Here is a 26,191-nt window from a genome sequence, read left to right as displayed (position 1 = left end):
CGTCGTAAATCGGATGCTGTGTGAATCCAGCATTATTCCTTCTCATGAGTAGCAAATGCAGCGGAAGCAATTATAAAAAATTTACATCATATGACATTTTTGCTATCGCAGCGTGCTGCGCATGAAAAGGCACCTTAAAGAAAAAGTTACATTGATACCCAGGGCGCAGCAGCACGCAGTAAATTCTCCATAGGTCTGTTTTCTGTGGCTGAACTAGTGTACACTTTTTAGGAACTTAAAGTGAGATAGAAATACATTTGATGTTTATTTAAAGCGAGAAAGAGAATTCTAGAGCAGTCTAGTGCAGGAACAGAAAACAGATCACATGTGTTACCCAGTGTTACCAATATGGCGTCTCGTTTGATTTAAATTTGTTCGTTAAGTGATCGGCGACAAGGCGAAACACGAGAACTGCATCTCCGGTCGAATTGTGAAAAGGAATTTCCAAGACTATATTATTAAACCAGCACCTACGTCACGCACAATGGATAATTTCATAAAAATAGAAAAAATCGGAGAAGGTGAGTGCACGGAAAATACGAGAAGATTGTTGATGTCAAGCTATCAAGCTATTGTTGCACCGCATGCATTGCACGTGTTAGTAATTAATGAATATTTATAGATATTTGTTCATTTATAATATTTGAACGTTCTTCTCGGCAGCTGATATATTTATTATACATAATGAATAAGATTCCTGGTTCTTTTATATACATGTTTAGAGTATCAACAATTACATATATTATATCCAGTATTTGGCTAAACAGAAAATGATACATTTGTTAAATGGGTAGTGCAATATTATTTAATTGTTAAGTAAAACCTGATATAAAGTTGCATTCAATTTTAATCATATACAAATTATGTAAAACGTTTTGATCAGTAATGTAAATATTGGAGTACGGAATGTGAGGTATATAACACAAATTATTAAAAATCTTGATATTCCTCAGGTACTTATGGAGTAGTATACAAAGGAAAACATAAGAGGACTGGAGAAATTGTAGCCATGAAAAAGATTCGCTTAGAAAATGATGACGAGGGAATACCATCAACTGCTATTAGAGAAATTTCATTGCTCAAAGAATTAGCTCATCCGAACATAGTGAGCTTGATCGATGTATTAATGGAAGAGTCAAAACTGTATCTTATTTTTGAGTATCTCACTATGGACTTAAAAAAATACATGGATAGTTTGGATAATAAACTGATGGAATCAGCTGTAGTTAAATCATATTTGTATCAGGTTTGTTTGTATGAAAAAAATATTTAGTCTTATGCTAATGTTATAAAGGTTCTTCCATAGGAGAAAAGATGAACAAGTTTAGTCTTTGTAGCTTAATTACTGTATTCGTACCTGAATTAGATGTATATTTAAAGAGATTAGCAAAAGCAAGATAAAAAATTTTAGTACATTCCACAATATAGCGATAAAGAACAGGCCCAATATTCTGGAAGGCTGTAATCTAAGTTATTTAAGAAAGTTTTAGTGCATTCCAATACAGCGATAAAGAACAGGCTAAACATTCTGGCAAGCTGAATCATTTTAAAGCTAGATAAATAAGAAAATATAGTATCGTTCTATTAGACTACTCTAAAACTTTCTATAAGATAAGATAAAAAGAGTATTTTATCACTACATTGTACTATACTAAAACTTTTGCTTTTGCAAAATTTGGTTATATTCTTTTCATTTTAAGTACAATCAATATATATTAGTTAGGCTATAAAGAATAAATTTTATTAAATGCTTAAATTGCCATGGAAATTTTTATTGAGATCATGTTCATGCATCAATGCAATTGCTCTCTGTCTCAGATCACACGTGCAATTTTGTTCTGTCACAAGCGTAGAATATTGCATCGTGATTTAAAACCACAGAATTTGCTAATTGATAAGACTGGAATTATCAAAGTAGCAGATTTCGGACTTGGAAGAGCATTCGGAATCCCAGTGAGAATATATACACACGAAGTTGTAACTCTGTGGTACAGGGCGCCTGAGATTCTCCTTGGTGCTACTAGATACTCGTGTGCGATTGATATGTGGAGTATTGGATGTATTTTTGCAGAAATGGCAACTAACAAACCATTGTTTCAGGGAGACAGCGAAATCGATCAACTTTTCAGGATATTCAGGTAAAATTTTTATATGTTATTATAAAAATATTTTTTCTCAACTATTTAATGATTATTGTGCTCTACAGAATACTAAGAACGCCTACGGAAGAAATATGGCCAGGTGTAACACAACTGCCAGATTACAAAACGACATTCCCAAATTGGATGGCAAATAACTTGGACTTGCAAGTAAAGACGTTGGAGCCTGATGGAGTGAATCTATTGGAAGCTATGCTCACGTACGATCCTGTATATAGAATATCCGCACGAGCAGCATTGCAACATCCCTATTTTAATGATTTAGATACATGCAAAATACCCGCTGTGTAAAACATATTAACTACTCGAACAAAAGAAGTAAAACTTTACATTTTTAATCATGTGATTACGTGAAGAGTCTATAGGTGTACTGAAAGTTAATTTATTTGAGTAAATGTCCTTCATTTTGTTTAATCATATCGATTAAAGTTTACATTTATATTTCTTAGTAGAACTCATTTTGTGTGCGACCAGTATGGTTTTTATTAAATTACATACATTTCATACTTATATAAGTTATTGGAATATATTAGTATTTTACATATTATATTGCACTTAAGTAAATTTTATACAATATTTCGTTCACAATTATTTTAATTAATGATGCCAATTTCATATATTCTTGCGTTTAACATATCGATCTTGGCTCGATAAGTTACTACTGTATTCGAACGTTATATTTTACTTACTCTTACATTTTATTCACTTTGTCTACTTAATAAGATATATAGTTCTGCATCATTTTAAAGGAATCAATTTTTAAGGAAAAATTTAAATTCTACATAATGTGTCAAATAAACTGACAATTATCTTTGTGCCTTATTCTCTGATCTAAAAACTTTACAATCATAAATTGATTATTAATAGCAAACAAGATTAGTAATTTAGAACTATCCACTATAGAATATCTGTCGTATACGTGCCTTAGTAGAAAATTTACATACTGTTGCGTTGGTCGCATTAATCTACAAATGCTTAATTTAAAAATTAAATGTAAAAATTTTGTATCTTATAAATAAATATTTTATTGGTAACACACTTCGATTATATCAACAATAAAAATTATTCCATCAGATTGTTACCTATTATATATTATCATACATAGCTATAGAGAGCTCACTTTAAATCATATTCGTTTCTGAGAAAAGTAAAAGAACTTGTATATATACCATATACGGAAAGAATTAGTAATTCTCAGAAATATGATTCGTATTATACGTTCATGATACTTGGATGCGTCACATGCTTATTGAACGTAATTGAACGTCAGTGATAATTTTACATTTTTTAAAGAAACAATGTGCAAATATATATAAGATAGTAGCAATTTATCGTTGTACAAAAAAGAAAAATGAATCAGTATGAACTAATTCGCGATTTACAGGGAAAAACAACAAGATATTCTATATTTCGATCGTGTTATGTATCTCGGTGACTGTATATGTGACCTATAATTGTGGGGTACATCGAGAGTGGGGCACTAGCCACATAAAGTCCATCTCTCCAGTGGAACTTGTATTTATATAGTGCAAACGCAGAGATCAGCAGCATCAGCCTTCATAGTGAGTACAGTTTTAATATCTCTTTTTCAGATACATTAACTCTTTATCTCGTACTTTATATTAATATTTCGAAAAGATGAGAAAATGATAGCAATTAAAAATGAATGATGTTTCTTTTTTTACTTGCCCTACGAAATAAATCTTGGCCTTGCTCCTTTAAAACAGAGCTTCTTGCAAGCAGAAAGATAAAGATTAATTGATTTACATTGGTGCGTATATGGAATGAAAATATTCTCAGCGGAGTGAAAGGTCGCAACAAATGTTGATTTTAATCGTACATTCATCAGTCATCACCGCGCGTTTATTATCGTATAAGAACGAGAGACGAAGACAGCCACTAATAACATAGGAATGTAAATTTCGGAGGTCCTTGATGCTCCATGATGTGTATCCAAGGCGAGTGTAAATCACGCTCCACCGGTTGTACCTGAAAACCGAGATCATGGCTGTGCACGAAAAGAATCACTTTACTCAACATTCTCGACAAGCATACACGGATTGTTACGCACACACATACCAGAAAGTCTTATTGAGATATTGAAAAATGCGTGACTAATTTCGTTGAAATCTTTTAGATAATTGCGTCGGAAACGACATCGGATTTATCATTCCATATATATATATAGGCATTTACTATTAAATAGATACTCTTTCATGAAAGTTTTTATTCTATATTGTTTCTATATTATTATTATTATTATTATTATTATTAAACAGTAGTAATATAATATAACGCTAGTTTGTTTGCAAAGCAAATATCAATAATTCGAAATGACCGAGAGACGAGCAAATAAGATATTAAAATAAGTGGATCCTTTTTTTAAAACACGTTTAATAAGATAGCATATATAATGTTTAATAAAATAGCAATATATAATTTATATTTCGGCTCACAGTCTTCATCAGTTAAATAACATAAAAATTAAACTTACATTCATAAATCTTACATCTAACCCTAAAGTAACAATAACTCGATAACCAGATAGTTTTCTTTCCGAATGTAATACGATCATAGGAGGTACATACCATGTCCAACAATAAAATATTTGGGACTCGTCAATAATAAAAGACAATTTTAAATAATACCAGACAATTTTTAAGAAAATTTTAATTTGAACGCATTACCTCACACTGCATTACATTTTTATAATATAACATCACAATTTACATTGGACTTAACCTAAGCAGAACAATAAGTCATTATGATATCAAAATGATGTCAAAATGACTTCAAAATGATCATTAAAAGTTATTTTTTAATCATTTCCGATTCATTTTAATGTCATTTTGACGTTATCGTGACTTGTTCTGCTTGGGAACTCGCTATAATGCTCACTGTTAAACAATGAATTTGTTATTGAGCTTTGCATTGATGCTAATTATATTTTATTATTATGGACATGGTATGTGCCCGCACTTCCTATGACCACATTACATGCAGAAAGAAAACTATCTGATTACCGAATTATTGTTACTTTAGGGTTAAATGTAAGATTTATAAATGTAAGTTTAATTTTTATGTTATTTAACTGATGAAGACTCTGTGAGCCGAAACGTAAATTATATATTGTTATTTTATTAAACATTATTATATATGTTATCTTATTAAACATGTTTTTAAAAAAGGATCTACTTATTTTAATATCTTATTTGCTCGTCTCTCGGTCGTTTTGAATTATTGATATTATTATAATTGTTATTATTAAAGTAATTATAATTTATTATAAGTGATTAATGACCAAATCTTTTATCAAAGATTACAAATGCATAAACAGTTATTTGATAATTTATATAAAATTTGTGGAAAAATCCAAGTAGTATGATCTTCTGAGAATTTGAATCACCTAATTATATATGTTATTCATCTTTTTTATTCTTTCCAAAAGATGCAGTCCTTAACATGGTGTCTAGTATTGGCGGGATGCCTCGCTTTTGCTCAAGCTCATACGTATCATATGGGTACTTGTCCTATTGTGGAACCCATGCAGGGTTTTCAGATGGGTAGAGTAAGTTGAAAAATTTATATCTATTAAAGATTATTATTACAGAGGCCAAAGATGTCTCTGTAATAATTTACCGAATATTTTTTTATCCATACAATCAAATTAATTTATTTCAGAAATAATCGATTTGTTTAAAATTTTAGTTCCTGGGTCTGTGGTATGTTATTCAAAAAACATCAACAGGTAGCAAGTGCATTACTTACAATTACACACGAGGAGAGGAACCGGGCGAGTACGTTATCACGCAGGACTCGGATCATCTAATCTTAGGTAAGGCAATTAAAAACACTACGAGCAATTGGTAAAGAAAGGAGACGCGATATGTAAGCCTCTACGAAGCGCTCCATCGAGTATCATAAAAGAACCTCAATGGAATAAATGTCTAACAAATGGGATGAATTATCCGTAATTGTGAGGTACATGTGTACAGGTCTTACGCCATTGAAGCACGAGTATCATTATACTGGCCAATTGACTGTACCTGAACCAAGTACTCCGGGACGTATGGAAGTCCGTTTTCCTCTTAGTAAGTGTCTTAACGCGCACAACATCATAATATAGTTAAAAGTAGAAGAGACGTAATTTTATTTTACAGAAACAAAAGAGTACGATAAATAAAACTTTTATATGTTACGCAATGAAATTTAATTAAGTTAAACACCGTCTGCAAAATGTAAATTCAAATATATAGTTACAGCCTCCTCTTTAATTTACAAATGACAAGATATTAGGCAAATTGAAGATAAATTTGCTACGTACTAATCTCGCGATAAACAATGCGTTCTCGCTTAATAATTTTCATACAAATTGCAAGCAACGCATCGCGTTGTGCAACTAAAATTCGTATCTGTGATTTAGGTGTAGCCGGAAGTGCGTCCCATGTGGTATTCATGACGGATTATGATACTTACGCTGGCATATTTACATGTCAGAAGCTGGGATTCGCTCATCGACAAAGTGCGACAATCCTCTCGAGGATCAGAATGTTGGATCAGATACAGGTTGACAAAATACGTCAGCGACTGGGTCAATACGGCGTCGATCCGTTCGATTTGAGCATCATTTCACAGTCTAACTGTCCACAAGGCAACAATACTCTGGACATCAACGTCGATCCCAACACTTTCACTTCTGAGAATTTGGGTAATGTGGTGCGCAAAGCGGGCGAGAAGATCGGCGACGGTGTCCAGTGGATCGCTCAGACCGGAAGTAAGGTATATCACAAGATAGCCGGTACAGAAGATACAGATCAAACAGCATCGACGACAGAGCAGAACAGTCGCGTCACATCAAAGATATTGAAGACGAACGAAGTGGAATGGATTCCCTAAAAATCCAACCGAATCATTTTTCCGCATCATTACTTTTCATTATGTTATTCGCGATCTCGATTCGCGAATTGATGTCTATTCGATAGTTCTATTAGGATCCTTCCTTCTAATATTGTATATTTGACCTTCTGTCATTTTATTTGACGACATATGACGAATTGTATCACGAATATAAATAAAATTACGGTGAAAATGAAAGGAATCAACATTGATTGATCGATTGATTTACATTATCATGGAGATCATGGATGATTAGAGATCTGTTGCGATCTGATACTGATTGTACGCGTCTCTGATGTGTTAATGTATGTTAAATATTCAATAAAACTTTAATACAAAAGTATGTATATTTTTATTTTATGTTTTAACTATAAGAATATAATTAATTATTATATTTTATCATTATTGTTTGATTTTATATGCTATTATGCTTCGATTCCATTTTATAAAAACTTAAACATCCTGTACATGATGTCAATAATATAATATAGATAAATATTGACGGAGTGTTACTCATAAGTACTGATAAATTAAAGAATGGTTTATTCTTTTTATAATTCTGCTAAAAATTCCAGCTATGTCCAAATAAAAAATACATACGCTCACATCAGGGTAGACATGGACAAATCAGTCTTTAGCATGAAGTTTATCGAAATATTATAAATATTAAATTTGGTTATATAAGGATTTCCATTTCATGGTACGTAATTAGATTCCCAGATAAAAATATTGTCTGTTTACATCTGCAATTCCAAATATCTTAGGTATTACAAGAAATTTATGATATAAAGTTTACTGATTTTTATCAAGAAATAACATATCCAGTTTATATAAGTATTCCTGTGTTAAAATTAGTGATGACTTTTTATGGATTTTTCAATAAAAGATGGATCTGTAATTACATGAAGATTCGTACTCAATTGAAAACAGATAATAAACGGATTTCCTGAATTATCTGGAATTCTAAATATGCATTGGACAGAACAAGATTTGCAGACAAGAATTGGCATGGAATATATCTGGGACTCCAAATATTGGAACATAACGAAATTTCCGTGCAACAAATTCGACTTGAATTATCTGGAATTCCAAATATACGTCGTACAGAATGGGATTTGTAGATAAGAGTTGACATGGAACTTATCTGGAACTCCAAATGTATTTTGGATATAACAGGATTTCTAGTGCAAGAAACCACATTTAATCATAAAATTCATATAAAATTGTCCAAATTCATATACGGAAATGCTACGGAATTTTAGCAGGAAAGCTAATAAATTATATTAATTTATAAGGTTAAATTTGTATAAATGTACCCAGATAGCAAATGTTTGCAGTTTTTTAGCAGACTCTTAGCAGGTTCGAGCAGAAAAATCAACTGCATCCGCATTAGGCTTGTGTTAACATCGCCTGTCGACATAATGTGAAGGCAAATTGTTGGCAAAAACTGAGCAGATCCTGCCGACATCTGACGCTTGCAGATTTTGTTACGTTTTTTTCTAGCAGTTTGTCAACAGTATTATGTACATCTAGTTCTGTAACAATTCTGTTATTTTGTTGGCATAATGTGTAGCAGACATTTAAAAAATCTGCTTTTTACAGACTTGGCTATCTGGAGTATATGAAGACTATAATTGTTTCTAGGTCCATATTCGTAGATCCATCCTAGATTAATCCACAATGGATTCTTATTTCAGGCGAACTAGATTTTGAATCAATCGGATTTATTAAATCATAGTTTGAGAATCATTTTTCAAATAAAAGACTAATTTAAACCTAGCTCTAATCTGATCTCAGGTTGAATCACGTACGATTATGAATACAATCTCCAAAGTAATTTTCGACTCGCTGTGTCTGAATCTGCTGAAATATGTTGATTAACTTAAATTGAAATCTTATCAATTACATTTAAATTGAGCCTGAATATATAAGATGTTATCATTGATGATATTCAAAGCTATAATGAAAATAACGAATGAGATGTCCACATGTAGTGTATAATTCAAGGATATTTATTTATGATTCAGAAACCAACATCGAGAACATAATAGTAACATCAGTTTAACATTGTGCTTTAAAATAGCGTATATTCAGTCAGAGATGGGCACGTATTTGAAATACTTTTATTTAAAATACACTATTTGCAATACAAGCGTATTTTGTATTTTTTATTTTAGCGGATCACATAAAAGTATTACGTATTTTGTATTTAAAATCGAAAGATTGAAAGCTTTTTGTATCATGTAATTCAAATAATAAGATTGATTATCATTAGTATTTAAAATACAAAATACAAAATACTTTCATAATTTTTGTTATTAATACTGAAATATAAAATACAAAATACTTTTATATGCTCCCATAAAATACAAAATACAAAATATTTTCATGTACTCTGAACAAACACAAAATACAAAATATAATTGTCTTACCAATACTGTTTTTCAAATAAAAGTATTTCAAATACATGCCCAGCCCTGTATTTAGTTTACCTTGACAAATTTGATTAAGATGTAAAACTTATCTTTTAGTAGCTTTAATTTCTACCACAAATACTCGCTCATCTTAGTCTTGGTTGTCTTTGCTCTTATTTTCCTTATATGCTGTAGTTGGTAATCACACAATAATAGTATTCGCAATGTTTGTAAGACCTTTTACAAGAGAGATCGATTACTTAATATAATTACGAGATCGCATCGCTCTTATTCACAAAACAAACGTTAAGAAAGTGAACAACCGAACAACACGATGCTCACATCATCAATAAACTCCATTGTCAAATTCAGCTGTCACTAAATTCATTCACTTGAATCACAGTTCGATAAGAGTTATCTCGATAAGAATTAATCGCTAGATGTCGCGCGCGGCACATCGATGATCGACATGTCTTTTTATACTACCCAGCAATATTTCATGCAGCCTATGATACACGCAGTCACATATACGTGTCAATTTTCGTACAACGAATTCGTCGCGATAAAGCGTCTAAATCTAATTCTAAGAACTCGACGTTGTATGTTCGTGAAAATTACGTGTTTGGGAACTATTATTTCGTACGTTCGGGTTGCAAAGCTTTCATATCAAACAAATGTTGTCACGACTTGACAGCTGAGACGCCATGTTATACTAAGAAATGATAAAAAATATATCGATTTTGAAATTTTTGATCATTCTCAGCGTAGACTCCACTTCACAAACACGTATTAATGCGTATACTTCAATCCTGGAAAAGTATTTTCGAATCCGTGAAAGAGAAAAAGAGTATTCATTATACAAAAATTATACGTGTTTAGTCGGTAATACAGACGTCTTTACAGATCCTCTTCCTATCCCACTGATTCATTATGCATTAGCCCGATAAGAATTATCTGTTCTAATAAAATATTTCCAGTTTTTAAAATATAAGAATAAGAAAAGACATTTTTCAATATATACCTACAGAATATTAAATTATTTCACAGGGTGTCTAAAGATATTTCAATATCTATAGGATATATCCGTATGATATATTTGGAATATTTTTGCTGTGTAGATAAGTGTGTGTAATAAAAAATTATTTATAAATTTTTATTTTAAGCAATAAGTTGTGAAATATAATAAAGGTTTAAATATGGCCAATTGCGCAGATAACTATAATATATCTCATATATATATAGCACAGAACGTTGAAAGAATATTGCTGAGATGTTGCAATGTCGAATGTTGAAGTGTCAATGTTTTATCAATGTTGTATCTATAATATTGATTCTTCTACATTGATTGTTAATATTGCTGCAACATTGAAACAACATTGAACAAGTTGAATCACAATTTAAGTTGAATTTTTATTGATTTTTTCACATTGATTGTTAATGTTGCTGCAACGTTGAAACGACATTGACGTAAATTACATATATGTATATCAAAGCTTATTTTATTTTGTAAAAAATTAACAAAAATTAAATGTCATGTAAATAGAAAATTTGTATCACTTTTAGGCTCGGTTACACCAACGTCACTTTGACTTTATGCAAAACTTAAAACTCTCTCTGTCTCGTTTTAAAGCGAAAGAAAGACAGAGATAGAAAGAGTTTTAAGCAAAGTATAAGACAATGCTCGCACGTATGATATTATTTGTGTTTGACCGGTTTGATGCGCAATGTCGACTCATGGTCTTTCTACACACACACATATATATATATATATATATGTCATAGTTATACATCACTAACATTTAGTATTCGTGGATCGAAGTTGCAGTTCCCATATAATTGCAAAGGTTCAGCACCGCTGGATAGCGTACATGTACAAGATTGGATGAGTGATCACCCCTTAGAAAAATAAGAAAATTAACTCCCAAATAAGGGGAAAGCGTTTTTTTCTCAATTATAATTTTATCGTGTGTGTTCTGGAATATGATGTTAATCAATAATACCTACTTATTTTAATAATAAAATTGAATTAATATGCGAAACATTTTTTATGTCTCACAGACGTTGCAATTCAACGAACATTAGATGTTTCTGCAACGTCTCTTTAACATTGAATCTACATTTCGCGATGTTATTGTAATGTTCACAATGTTGCAAATCAGCGTGTCTGATATCGATTCAACGTGTGCTGTATGGGTATGTCTATACGTTTAAATTTAAGCAATCACCTGTGAGTATATTAGTAATTAGCATGCTGAAGTACGCGTGAGTCATCACTGCAGCTCATCATAATTAGCTATATTTAAATCCTTACTATTTCGAAAATTCTATTAGTTAAAGTAAAAATGTATCACCGATGTTTTTACTTAATCTTTTGAGAACTTTCTTGCTATAATATATTGATTTGCAAATTTGGAGATATCATATAAGGTTTTATTAAAGTTAGAAAACAAACCAGAAGTGTTAAGCAATAATTTTGTTAGCTTAATTTTTGTTTTTTATATTTTGAATCGGTTTCACGTATTAAAGTCCAGTATCGTTTAGTCGTCTAGTGTTCCGTCTTAATATGTTCCTTATATAATAACATTTTTTAATTATCATCAAATCCTGGTAAAACCGTCCGCTTTATTCATTACTTGTTGTAAATCGGAGAAAGAAATGTTTGAAGATTGACATCCTATATCTTAAAAATTCGATCTAACGGAATTTTTCTGGCAGTGGATTCAAAATCAGCGCCTCAAAAAATATGTATATTAAAAAAATATGTTGTTTCTTCTTTTTTGCACTAAAAATTATTCAAAATGTGTAAATTCTAGTATTATTTGTATTGGTTACGCATAAATTTTTCAAAAGGACATAAAGATATAATTCTCAAAATTAGTACAATTTTAAGGATTATTTCTTTGCTCAGAATTATTTACGTACGTACGAATAAATTTCTTTCCTTAATATGCATTATACGATGGAAAAAATCAATTGCGAGGTACTCCACATAAACAGTTTTTATCACATGATTTAAATTCTCCCCTAATGTGCGTGTATAATATAACCCAACAACCTGTGCACGCATTTGTATATGCATGATTGCGAATATTAGTATTCTGACGTCCTGTACGAACCATCAGTCTGATAGTGACTGCTGAGGAGAGACAAGCGGATTTCGTGGTTCCGAGTAGCACGCTCCACCTTCGATATCTTTGAGCACGTTCGCATCATCTCACAAGATCTAGGTCAACGTTAAATTTGAGTGTACGTATGTTTACATTAATAAAGTTATTAATATTTTTACTATAGCGATTATATTTTTCATTGTGAATGTAATATATAACAATTTTGTGTATGCTAAATTTTTTTTATTGTAAATCTGTGCGTGATTTACTTCGATGCACAACAAATTATTCTTTATATATATTAGAAGATTATTTGTTAAAAAATTATAAACAAATTTAAGTACATTAATATTACTTTTGTCAATAAGGTAATGACATTTTATTCACGAATATAATTTTGCGTGGATTAATTTCAAAATCTGAAATTATTATCTCTTTATCGCGAAATTTTGTAAACAGTTGATAGGACACGTCCCGTTTTACATGTATTGACATTTTACATATTTTTACTCCCAGAACATTGCATCGCTTGCGTACAAGAATCAAATTTTTTTAAATCTTAAAAAAATCTGTGAAGTGTAAATGCTTACCTCTCACGCAATGACGTGTTCTTGCCACGGTATACGGCATTAGGCATTCCGGTTCAATAACGCTATTCCAGCGTACCAATAATTATCGTCATATATGTATATATTTATATGTAAGTATATATATACATATATATTACGCTCTCTGCGCTACAGCCATTTTGTAAAGTGACTGTTAGAAGTTATTTTTTTTTATTTTCGTTTCATTTATTTGTTACAAGCAAATATTAAAAATATTCAATTAATTAATTTAAATTAAAGTAATGAATTGTCAGTAATCCACCATTTAACTAATATATTCTTTATAGACATTAGTATATCCAATGTATCCTGGCAAAATTACAATTTTCAAGAGCTACGGAAATATAACTATACGTTATATCCTTCTTACTTCCCGTTCGTTACGCACTGCAGTGTGCGATCAGCTCGGCGAAGTGGACTAGGGGGGATGCGCAGTTTAGATTCTCATCGCAGTGAATGAGATTGTGACGCATTCGCTGCGCTTTTGCGTACCTTTTTCTTTTAGTCATATTTGGGAATTTCTCAGTATCGGGACATTTTTGAATCAGTTATCTCTGAATCGTGTATCCGCGCGTGATTTAATATCCTTGTATGTGACGTAATATGTTTTCGATAAGCTTGTTAAACTAGCTATTTCATTTTCTTATCGGAAAAACGGAGTGAAAAAGTTAAATTATTAATAATTGTTTAGTTACATTTTAAAAAAAGATCCAAACATATCGATATTTATTAAGTTTCCATTTTATATTACTATTTATGAAAAATTCAGCAGAGACATTAAAATTTAATTATAAATTACAAAGTTAAAAGTAAAAATTAAGAATCCTGAATTAAAAATTAAGAAGTAAAAATTAAATTTTCAAAATTTAATTCTAAAATTTAATTCAAAATTCAAAACTTTTAATTTTTGTTGCCCAATACATTCAATTCATCCTTTGAGATCCGCCAGTAGCGTAATATCGTCACATAAGAACAATCTGTCTTATTGATATAAATATTAATGAATTGCATTCATTGTATTATTTTTCAAAATCATTACAATTTTATCACTGTTTTCAAATAATATTTTTGAATGGATTTTGAGAAACATTAAATTTTTTCGCTATTCATACTTCACGTGTACATTTTCGTAGTCTTGTCAATATTGGAAATTACAAGGGATGAACGATTTTGTAGAAAGATTTTGAGAAGTATCTTAAAATTTAACTAAATACAAATTTGAAAATAATTTTGTTGACAATGAAAATAATTACGTAGGAATTTCAAGCATTTCAAGATGGGCAATGCTGCAAAAAAGTTTGACATCCGATGATCATCAATTTGATAGTTTTACACAATTATTTCGATGATCCAACAAAATTATTTTCTTCTTTCTGGGTATAAAAAAATATTGCATAAAAACAGACCACATTACGATTCCTAATAGCCAGACAATACGTAAAAAATAAAACCTCATATCCACGTTTACGTAAAGAATAAAACCTCATATCCATGTTTATATTTGTTATCGAAAAATATAAAGACGAATAATAATGTAAAAAATATGATAAAGTATATCTTTATATTTATTCTATGCTTCGCGTGTCACGACACTTATACCGTCATGACAGTTTCCGTCACGACAGTTTCTATCGGTTAAATTGATAATAATCATGATTAGCGATAAACGATGAAACGTTTAGGTGCGTCGTAATCGCCCAGACTGCATCCGATTATAATAGACCTATCCTACCCTGATAGTGCTGATCGACATAATTAAGTACGTCATCAAGTTCAAGAAACAAGTTCGATAATAATCTTTAATAATCACTGAGAAAAAATTTTTTTGTATTTTTTGTTATTATAATTTATAATATATTAGATATTATCATAATTATGATTATTATCTACAGATTATTATATAGATATTATGGTTATTATTACTAATATTATAGCAGTAATAATCATAATTATAAGGCCCTGCGTACAATCCCAGTTAGAAATGATAATAGAATCGACATCGAATCGATGTCGATTCGATGTCGATTCTATTATCATTTTTTACTAGGATAGAAGGAATAAGGAATTAGGAATAAAGAATAAACGATTTCAACCTATCAGAAACAGTATATCCACGATTTTTGAGAAGTTAAAATCGTTAATTCTTTATTCCTAATTCCTTATTCTTTCTATTGTGCGCAGAGCCTAAGTGATATGTAATTATATTAGTTGCAAATATCAAAAATTCTTCTCTCAATAGCATATTGGCGCTTATGCAAACTATACGTATATCGGAAACTGTAGAAAGCAATAAAAAATGTAATTTCTTATACAAAACTAATAGTTGTATAATGGTAAACAATTTTCCATTGAAGAATTTAAACGACGGAAAATAAAGATAACAGTTTAAAACTACAGAAAGTTTTTCTTGATCATAATAAAAAAAGATAATTTAATTCTGTTTAGATTTGCACAAAAAAATTAATGTAATAGTTGTTTTTTCGTTGTGTGAAGTTCACTTCAAAAGCTTTAAAAATAATGTATGTACTATCATAATTGCCGTTTGAAGTCCATAACGCCCGAAACGTTCTGAATATTTCGTATATCACGAAGTGACACGAAACCGCACTTTATTTCACTTTTGAATTTGCTTATCTCTCCGAAAGAACGACAAACAAGTGGCTTTATAGTTTAAGCAATGGAAGAGATAATCCTAGTGACAAATAACAAGGGAACCGAAATCGAATCGATGTCGAAATCATCAAATTGATGTCGAATCGATGTCGAAATCGGCTTACTCTTCTGGTAGCAATTGCTACGTCATTTTGTCGTTATTTTGACGTTAGCTTGCTACCAGGGTCCGATTCTTCAAAGTTTCATATTAGTCGTAACACGTTGCAATTTGATTTGGTTCTCACTATATATTACATACAAAAAAAAAAAATAAATTAATGTATGTACATTTCAAAAATATGGAGATTTTAATGTAATTTTCGCTTATACCTAAATATCGCAAAATTACATTATTTAAACTATATTATGTAAATTAGAATAATATATTTCTTTTTAGAAAGAAAAAATATTGAAAGCAGATTTGAGAGATACAGAGAGGCGCATATTTTAAATCTTCATTAAAAATTTATATCCTTTACGTTTTAGAGTTAGACGAAAACAAGCAGACAAGCGGTTTTGATAACTTGATAATGGTGATTTATATAATGAATGACGATCGTTGGTGCGGTCATTAGGTCCAGACCACGTGAATTAAATATATATATATAGTTGTGAGGCGATCTTGTTTGCATCCCTCGGGAGGAAAGTTCAAGAGACAAGTTCGTCAACGGGCTTTGATGACCCACATCGCACAGTTACAGTCTCTTTCAGGGCGCGTGCACTCTCGCTTTCGCGATCGACCTGAATTGAAACGACCCAAACTGAGCCAAGGTCGTAAATTGTAGTTCGAATCTCTGAATTAGATGTATCCGCTGAAAGATGAGGACTTGGTCATCTGTCGGCATCCCCATCATTCTCTGATGCACTCCGACAAATGAGGATACGTAAAAATACACGCGGGATATAATACTTTCGTGTATTTTACGGATATTCAACAATATTAAATAGTAATAAATGGGTGATTCACACTTAGTTGTTGGCTCTTCATAGTGAAAGGCTTCTTTCACTATGAAGAGCCATTATAAATTCTGGCTGCGAATACTAAACAGAATCTTTAACCAGTTGCTTAATCGAGAAATTGTACAAATATGCTAACTTGTGTTATATAATTAAGTTGAGTTGCATTATATAGCGAGAATATTTTGATCCTATCATTACGAAAAGACTGAATCAATAGTAGCCTTGACGAAGAGTTTAAAATTTACGGTCAAGCATTAATTCTGAACGAACGTTTAACTGCGCGAATGGCTCTTTTTATTTGAAAGTCGCTCGCGGGTTGAGATTCCTGGCAGTATGGACATTCAATCAAGACGAAGGTCGCTAATTATCTTTCTTATTTGGCGATGTCTAATAAAACCTTTGTCGAAACATATCGTCAGAATTTTTTTAATCCCGTATAAAAATATACTACTAGTCACTAATGCAATAAGTAAATTCGACAAGTAGTGTCACTAGTAATGCACCAAAAAAAAAATAATTTTAATATTAGCAGAAACCGCTAAATCTTAGAGGATTTTATTCTTATATATGGCTTCAAGAGGAATCTTCTAAAATCAAGAGAAAAATATGCTAAGCACAATATTCTTACAGTTAGAGTATTTTCATTTTGCATCTGCAGTAAAAATCTTGCTGTTCTTAATATGAATTTCCTCTTGTACACAGCTTAATATTCTTATAGTTAGAGTAATTTCGTCTTGCATCTGCAGTACGAATTTTACTATTCTTAATATCAATTTCCTCTTGTATATAGATTATTTAATATTGTTTTGAGGGATATTATATATACTTTTGAGAAACTTTAATTAAAGAGTATTTACTTCAAAGATACCACAGGATTTGACGTCTATCGCCATGTTGTGATCCATTGTTGTCAATATTTCATGAACGGTAAGGTTAGCATTAGCAATGGATTACGACATAACGACGATAACTCGCAAACCCTTTGGCATCTTTGAAGATGTTATCTTTACTGTATTTTTTTTCCAAATAAAAATACCTGCATCATATCGATAACAAACAATGCACTGCCCCTCACAGCACTGGATATTACATTAAGATTATAGGATGGTTACAATCTTACATAGTTTTGTGGAAAGGTTACTGGTGTATGCCACTAACCTTACAATGTAATCTTACTTTATAATATTGTTGGAAGGTTAAGGGAATCTTATGTTAATATTTCAGCAACCTTATATGAACCTTACATTTTAATATTGTTGGAAGGTTAATGGAATCTTGTGTCAATATTTCAGCAACTTTGTATGAACCTTACATTTTAATATTGTTGAAAGGTTAATGGAATCTTGTGTCAATATTTCAGCAACTTTGTATGAACCTTACATTTTAATATTGTTGAAAGGTTAATGGAATCTTGTGTCAATATTTCAGCAACTTTTTATGAACCTTATATTTTAATATTGTTGGAAGGTTAATGGGATCTTATGTCAATGGGCACGTTCAAGTTGACAAAGCGGCTAGCCTGCTCACCGAGCAAATGAACATAATTGGTTATTACTTATAGATCCAACCAATCATATTCGATTGCTCGGCAAGCGTATCTATAATTGAAGAGATGTATCATAGCTATACACCCATGATTATACAGGTGTTCGTGGATCATTGAAGTGCAGCGGTTTCCAGACGATTTCAGAAGTCAAGGATAGTAAATGGCGATATGCAATCGGATGGATGACCGCTTCGAAGTACTATGAAATTAAAAGATTCACTTCAGAAATGATTTATATTCACTTCAGAAATGATTTATATTAAAAAAACAAAAAAAAGGAATCAATAAACAAAACGACACTGAAATGTTATCCGAATCATACTTTCCGTTATTAAACATATCGTCCTCTACATAATTCCAGAACTTTCTATCGCTGACTCAGTGAATGTATATAAACTGTCAGAATTGTACAGACGTTAATATAACTGTTTTAGCATTGATTGAGATCACATGAATTCTACACGTTCTTGATTGCAAATCTTCTCATCTTCGACACAGGTATTCTATTAAAATATTTATTTATATTAAAAGCTATTGAGATTATTATTACCTTTTGACAATTAGTTAACTATATTTCTTAATTATTATACAATGTACGAAATTGAATCTGACTAAGTATTCCGATTATTTTATAAGACAACTATTTAATTTATTTTTTGACTAGATTATTTAATCATAATTTATTAAATTAAATCCGATTGAATAACTCTAATATTGCATAAGATAACCAATTTGTTCGATACAGGATGTACGTTATTAATTAGATTACAATTGTAGATATTTTTAATAGAAACTGGATCTGTTGTTGAACATATATCTGAAAATAATTGCTTAAATATTGTTATAAGACTACTATATTGCGTTTTGTTTTTTTTTGTTACTTATTTTTTAATTATAATTTAGTAAATTAAATCCGATTGATTAATTTCTAATATTTTATATGATAACTAATGTGTTTAATACACGATGTATTGTATTAATTAAATCGCAATTGTATATATTATCTAATAGAAACTGGAATTTTTGTGTGGACATACATCGAGAGAAATTGCTTACATATTGTTCATGGTATACAGTTCAAGATCTACTCAGACTAACTAACTGGTATGGAAACATTGCGTTTAAACGAGAATATACATCACATTCAGTAAGAATTGAGAAAGGGAGGGAAAAAAACTTTTGCGATTATATTATTGACGGAATTTTGTTAATAGCCAAAATAATACTTATATTGTAAGAATCTAATTTTAAGTCTTATCATGTTATAATTATGCGTAACACATTTAATTTATGCTAATACTGAAGGTCTCATTGAAGACCGAAACGTTATTAACGTATTTTATCAAATATAATAATTTTTAGCCAACGATATCAGGCGTTCGTGGTCATATGCCTTTATAATTATATTACTATGAAATTAGTTCCCAAATTCAGGGAAAAATTTTTTTTTAATCATAATTTTATGATATGTATTCTGAAATAAGATATTAATCATTAATAATACTTATTTTAGCAATATATATAAGGTAGGTTTATTAATTTCCGTTTAATGTTACAATCTTACAAGGTCCTTGGCACATTGTAGGAATATTAATACAACGTATCATGCAAGGTTTCTGGGATGTTAATGTAATCAGTTTGACGATCATTTTCATGTTACTGAGAGGTTAATGGTAGGTTTATTAATCTCCGTTAAATGTTATAATTTTACAATTTAAAGTTACTGTAACCTTATTTCAATGTTGATGTGCTGTGAGGAGCGTGATAAATAGTACTTACGCTCAAATGTGGGCCAGTACATCTCTAAGCTGATCGTTTCTAAGAATTCTTCTACTTCACTCATTATGAAACAACTCAAATTATAAATGATGTAACACAATACAACATGATGTAACACAATGACCGATGTATATTGTATACTATAATACACGCCAACGGCCAAAAAGCAACGACAGGCAGCGACACACATATTGCTTTTCATGTTACTCGTAAGAGGGCGTTCCGCTTTAAGTAAACGTATTCCTCTTAATACAAGAGGAAAACTGTTAGAATAATCTCACAATACATTTTTGATGAATAGTCCAGTGCACTGGAAGAGGAATACTCTTTCTGTAAAAGTTTCTGCTTAGAATATGAGGTTACCGGAAATTTCACTTTACAATTAGATTATCTTTTTTGGGGTGTGTAATAGTGGTGGAGAAAATTTCATTAAAATTTAATTAAACTGAAGTTTTAGTGTGAAAATAAAGTATTACTAATTAATGTCATATTTCAAAGGGGGTGATCCCGATTAACCACGGCTCGATTGGACACCACCAATCACAGCGACCGGTGCTTAGGAGCTTTGTAGTCTCAAGCGCTGTGAGTGGTTCGTGTCCAATTGAGCCGTGTCCAACTGGGTGCCACCCATTTCAAAGGATACACGACAAAATAAAAATAAAAAAAAGTTTCCTTTATTATGAATTCAAGAACTAATTTTATGATGCTCCTGTGGGGTCACCCATCCGAATCTGTACCTCCACTTAGCGTGCTTGACTTCTGTGATCGTACGGAAACTGCTCCTTTGAAGAACCATGACCACCTATAATGTTAATGGATGTATAGTTGTAACATATCTGGTCAAAAATATGTTGTGAAAGAGACCGAACACGTATAGGAAAAATAATTAGTGTTAAATATAATTGTAATGTACAAATGATGATACCTATAATAATAACTTGTTTTTAATAATACTGTAAAATATTATTTCTACTAGCTGAAATAATACTAATTGCTCTAATGACATATATGTACTTTTTACTCTAATAAACTTTTTATACCAAATATTACAATTACTAAAAATAGTTCTATGTTACGTCATATGTCGTCATACACTATTACAGCAGTAGTAACACTACTGGCTCAGCAGTGATACTATTGCATATCAGTAGTGATACTATTGAATATCAGTAGTAATACTACTGTAATAGCAGTGACATTAGGAGTAAGTATATTTTTATACGGGAATGATCTACGTGGTCTGATTTGGTTACGAGGTCTCTATTTGCAGATGTTTGCTGTCTTATTTGGCGCTGTCTTGCCAATCTTTTGGTCCCAAAGAATTGAGGCAAGCGTGTTGGTTGCCGATACTACTATGTCCAGGATGGTGGAGGTGAATGCCGGCGCTCCTTTCTGCGCTCTTTACAACGATCGTGGGGTAATCCAGAGAATGGTTCTCGGTGCGGACCCGAGAAAAGTTCGACAAATTTCTAGCAACCTCGTCACCGATCTGGAAGAAACCTGTAAGGCTTCGCGAGATAAAGGAAAGGTAAGATTCGTCGATTGTCTCCGAGTGTGTTTTATATTTTTGTAGGACCTACAAAAATATTAAATATAAAACTCAGCCTATAGGTTATGGCTAGGTTGGTTTTTAGCCGACATTATGGCGTCTATAAGTCGTCTTTTAGCCAATTTGGTATAATGTAAATAAAATTTAACTTTTCCAAAGACTTGGTGAATATAATTTTATTAATTATTTTTTAAATGTATTATATTAATGTAAAGAATATAATGCAATTAAATCAATCGAGTTTTTAAGAAATGTTACTGTTATATTATAAATAGTAATTTCTTAAAAACTTAGTCAATTAAATTCTATTATATTTTAATTGTATTATATTCTTTAACATATAATACATTTAAAGAATAATAGCCCAGACAGCACAAAATACTAAAAGATACCGAAAAGAGATCTTTTTTAAGTTGTCTTTTCGACAAAGCAAAAAGGTGTCTAAAAGACGACAAAAAGACATTGTTTTTAGATTGTCCTTTTAGCAAGACCAAAAAATGTCTATAAGACATCTTTTAGTTTAATTTTGTCGGAAAGACAACTTAAAAAAGATATATTTTCGTCATTTTTCTATGGTTGTCATTTTCGCAAAGCAAAAGATCGACTAAAAAATATCTTTTTGTATTGCCAAAAAGACAACATGAAAAAGATATCTTTCGTTATTTTGGTAGTTTTTATCACTCATTTGCGAGCAATACGCGAGATCGCCACCAGATGAACGTGATGGAGTTCAGTTTCTCGTGTTTGAAAATCATACGGGACAGAATAAAAGGTGCACCATTATAAGAAATTCGTGTTCTAATGAATATTAATTAAATATTTTTTTGTAATCGAGTCTCTAAAAAGGACTACGATGAAAGATAATGATTCTTGCACATAGGACACAACAAAGATTGCAGGAAATGGGACGTATATTGTCAGTCATGCAATTTTATTTCATTTTGTGTAAAAATTAATTTAGGAATTTGATGTTATTAAACGTTATATGTATCGAAATATAAAAACTAAAAGAAGTATTAAAGACAATTAAAAGATATCTGAAGAAGTCATCTTTTAGTTATCATATGGATAAGATGACTAGCAGTGCGACATATGTCGTCTTTTAGTTATCTTTTCGACGACTATATTCTTTCACTAAAAGATATCTTTATAACAATTTAGTCGTCTTTTAGTCATATTTTACACGACTTTGTGCTCTCTGGGAACATTACCCTTACGGAAAAGAATCACTGACCAAATATTGTAATCCGTATGATTACTAATAATCCCGTGCGAAATTACTATACACAACGGATCATATGCGTGCAGTTAGAGTAATACAAATATTGAAATCAGTAAATTTTTGTAATAGAAGGATTACGTGCCGATAATAATGTTACAGAGTGGATTACACGCATGTAATTATTATAATACAAAAACTACAATAGGTAAATTACTAATAACAGGAAGATTATGCATCCATGAATAATATATTAACCTTTAAACTGTAACGTCTCATCGGACATACATCAAAATGAGTATAGAAGAACCAGGATTGGGAAGTAACGCGTTACTTGTAACGAAAATGACCGCGTCACTCTTCCCATACAGTACAGAAGATTGAAGCAATATTGCTGCAATGTTACAATATTGCAGATTGCAATGTAATAAATTGTATCGTTACTTTTGTATAGGTCACGGCCGTCGCGGACAATAAGATTATAGATACTAAATAAACAAAAAGAAGATAGGTTTATTTATTATTAATCGATTTTGATAAAATTAAAATAAATTTCATTATCTCAATAGTCATCAACTTCAACCATTAATTTGTTACAATTACTTTTACGAAACGTTTGGTTAAGCTATTTATTTATATCTCGTCGAGCTATCCCAGATTTTTAAAAAATCATGTTTCTAAGTCAATTTATTGCTGAGAAAATGTAAATTTAGCAAATTTTAACGTATGAAATCAGATACGCGCGAATTGCCGAGCGGCCTGATCTTTCCCACTCGACTGCGCGCCGGCTTCCCTCACTCCGCCCGGCGTACTGCTTCGCTCGCGTTCTTCAACTTTCCAATTGTTTTAAAACAAACTTTTTCGGTAGCAAAAAATTCGAGAATTTTTTAACAGCAAATTCCATTCTTCCTTGACAAATTGGTGCCAGACGGAACTCTTAATCTTGAAAATTAGAGCCACAGTGATTTTTTGAAAAAAATTGTTATCTCGGCTCCTAATAATTGGAGGGTAATCTTTTTTTTAAATTCGTAGAAAAATGTCAGATGTCGAATGCTTCACACGGCTATTTGATATGATGCATATTAACGGAATTATTCCATTTTTTTATACGACAAAAGATACCTACTTTTTAAAGTCATTTTATAATAGTTTAATTGCAAAAAAATCGTTTTGTTATTAAATGTACGTGATAGTGCAACTCTTGAAGAAGAAAAATCACCCCTGTAAATTGCTGTGCGACTGCTCAAAGATGAAGAAATTAAGTTTTCCGCAAACAGGTTTTTAGTGAACAAATGACTTTTTGTAAAAATTAATGAACATTTCAGGCTTGTTCAGGGCTAGATTTGTTCGTCATTACGCAGGCTCTATTTTACGAGAATTTCAAAGCTTTGCGTTTAAATCTCAATGAACAGAGAACGAGTGAAAAAAAGGCCTTTTTCGGTGTTTTTTATTTTTTTTCGACTGAACTAATACATCGATTTTAATGTTTTACGTCTCATTTTATAGGTATTTCGAATACCTACATTTTTTATACCAAACTTTTTTCCATACAATCAATATCTTTCGTTTTATAAGCGAAAAACGTGCTTTTTGCAACTATTCGATTTTTTTTCGGTTATTTTCTTTACAAGTCTCGAGTCTCAACATACGCATTTTTTTTCTGATGGCCTTTCAAGACTTTCGTGAAAAGAAATGCTGGTTTATAATTTTTTTCCGGTAAAATTCTACTTCTACTGAACTATTCAATTGCTACTCGAGTTTATGAAGGAGGGGTATACTATATAACGCGCATGAAAAATCGTAAACAATTAAATATCTTGTAAACTGTTACGTTTTAACATGATTTATACTATTCTGGATTAATGGGAGGGGTACACTATATTATTACAATTTATTAAAACTTATATTTTATTTAGAATGCCTCCCGCCTTTTATTGATGGGGCCACCGAGCGGCCGAGATTGCCGAGAAAGCATTTTCGGTCACTTGAAACCTTAGAACATATATAAATGGAAGAGGCATTGCCTATACTTCCCATGGCTCGCGCTGATGTAAACATCTGTGCGAAAGAGAAAGATAGTAAATGTTCCCAATGCGCATGCGCAGCATCACGTTTTACACATCTGTGTAATGTACGAATGTGTAAAAACACTAAAACAACTGCACAATTCACACAGATGACGGTGCTGCGCATGCGCATTGCGAACATTTATCCCTTTCTCTCTCGTACAGATGTGGCTTCACGTTCAGCGCCCTATGTCCCTTCCATTTATATATATTCTAAGCTTGAAACAAGCGACTAGTGTGAGAAGGAGCTCGCTCGTTCACTCTCGTCGCGCCGTAGGCGAGCACACGAACATGGGCTCATGCTTGTATGTGTGTTACAGCGCCGCATCACGAATAAATAACCAAGCTTATAAACGTGGAAAAATGACGTTTTGACGACGAAATTTATGTTGCATGCCATTTCGTTATTATTTGCTTAATTGTGAAAATGTGACTTGTCTCGTACTTTTCGAAGTCGTAATTATCGATGAAAACTAAAGTTATCTTGGAATTTTATATGTAAAAGCGTATATTTTACTTGTTTCAACAGCTGTCGGACCGTGGGTTTCTACCCGAATATAGGGTCACTTTACGTGCCTTTTACGACCATTTACTGACTGTCAAGGGAAGAAGGGATAGTTTTCATCGATTTTTACAAGTGTTTTAAAGCGATCTCGTCATTTCGTTTCATCCAAATTGTCTTTATTTAAAAACATAAATTAACGTGTCATTCCTCCTTCTGACGTCACGATTCCAACATGGCCACCGCGACTAGTCAGAAACCTTAAGCCATAATCACACTACAGGCTCCCGACTCTGACTGCCGACTTCCGACTCAAAGTCGATCGAATAGAGTGATTTCTATTCTTGAGTCGGCAGTCAGAATCGGCTGCTGCCTTGGGATCTGTGAAGCTAGCACGGCATTCTATCGATATCAAAAAAAGTACAACAGTTCCAGTAGCACTTTTCATAGTTCTACAGTTCTACCTAAAAATAATAAATAGTTCCGCACTTTTAATATGAAAAAAACAAGATTGAAAATATAGCGTGCTAACGTCGCGAATCTGGCATGTCAGTTTTCCTCTAAAGTACGAGAAAATGATATATATTTGCACTTTTAGCAACAGTTCCCGACAGTTCTACTCAAAATCTACTAAGATACGCAGTTTCAAAACAAAATACCAAAATTTAATAATTTCTAAACATCTTATATATAGAAAATAGCATAACACTTGAAAAAAAAGTGTCGTGCTGCCT

General features: G+C 31.5%; 3 protein-coding genes across 5 annotated transcripts in view; all 3 read left to right on the top strand.

The window, feature by feature from the left end:
* Positions 1-355: 355 nt before the first annotated feature.
* Positions 356-2,494, top strand: Cdk1 (Cyclin-dependent kinase 1). Its single transcript, XM_018516409.1, has 4 exons — positions 356-521; positions 954-1,246; positions 1,819-2,138; positions 2,207-2,494. Exons 1-4 carry the CDS (start codon positions 485-487, stop codon positions 2,448-2,450), a joined length of 894 nt encoding a protein of 297 aa, XP_018371911.1. The 5' UTR covers positions 356-484; the 3' UTR covers positions 2,451-2,494.
* A 1,138-nt stretch (positions 2,495-3,632) lies between these two features.
* LOC108766869 (apolipoprotein D) lies at positions 3,633-7,369 on the top strand. 2 transcript variants are annotated; one of them, XM_018516408.1, is made up of 5 exons: positions 3,633-3,721; positions 5,608-5,727; positions 5,868-5,994; positions 6,155-6,250; positions 6,583-7,367. In XM_018516408.1, the coding sequence occupies exons 2-5, from the start codon at positions 5,608-5,610 to the stop codon at positions 7,053-7,055; spliced, it is 816 nt and encodes a 271-aa protein (XP_018371910.1). In that variant the 5' UTR covers positions 3,633-3,721; the 3' UTR covers positions 7,056-7,367. The 2 variants fall into 2 exon arrangements, with proteins under 2 accessions (XP_018371910.1, XP_018371908.1); XM_018516406.1 differs by lacking the exon at positions 3,633-3,721 and adding an exon at positions 5,050-5,224 and having other exon boundaries at positions 6,583-7,369.
* Positions 7,370-12,636: 5,267 nt separating this feature from the next.
* The window catches only part of LOC108766852 (acidic phospholipase A2 PA4), a 21,058-nt gene continuing 7,503 nt past the window's right edge, over positions 12,637-26,191 (top strand). For both annotated transcript variants that reach the window (XM_018516385.1, XM_018516384.1), the window contains exons 1-2: positions 12,637-12,715; positions 21,392-21,649. In XM_018516385.1, coding sequence (XP_018371887.1) covers positions 21,392-21,649 — 258 coding nt within the window. In that variant the 5' untranslated portion in view covers positions 12,637-12,715. The remainder of the gene's footprint in view (positions 12,716-21,391; positions 21,650-26,191) is intronic.

The sequence above is a fragment of the Trachymyrmex cornetzi genome, unplaced genomic scaffold, assembly GCF_001594075.2.
Source record: "Trachymyrmex cornetzi isolate Tcor2-1 unplaced genomic scaffold, Tcor1.1 scaffold637, whole genome shotgun sequence".
Classification (NCBI taxonomy): domain Eukaryota; kingdom Metazoa; phylum Arthropoda; class Insecta; order Hymenoptera; family Formicidae; genus Trachymyrmex; species Trachymyrmex cornetzi.
The sequence above is the reverse complement of the archived record's forward strand: the minus strand, read 5'-3'. Positions and strand labels throughout refer to the sequence as shown.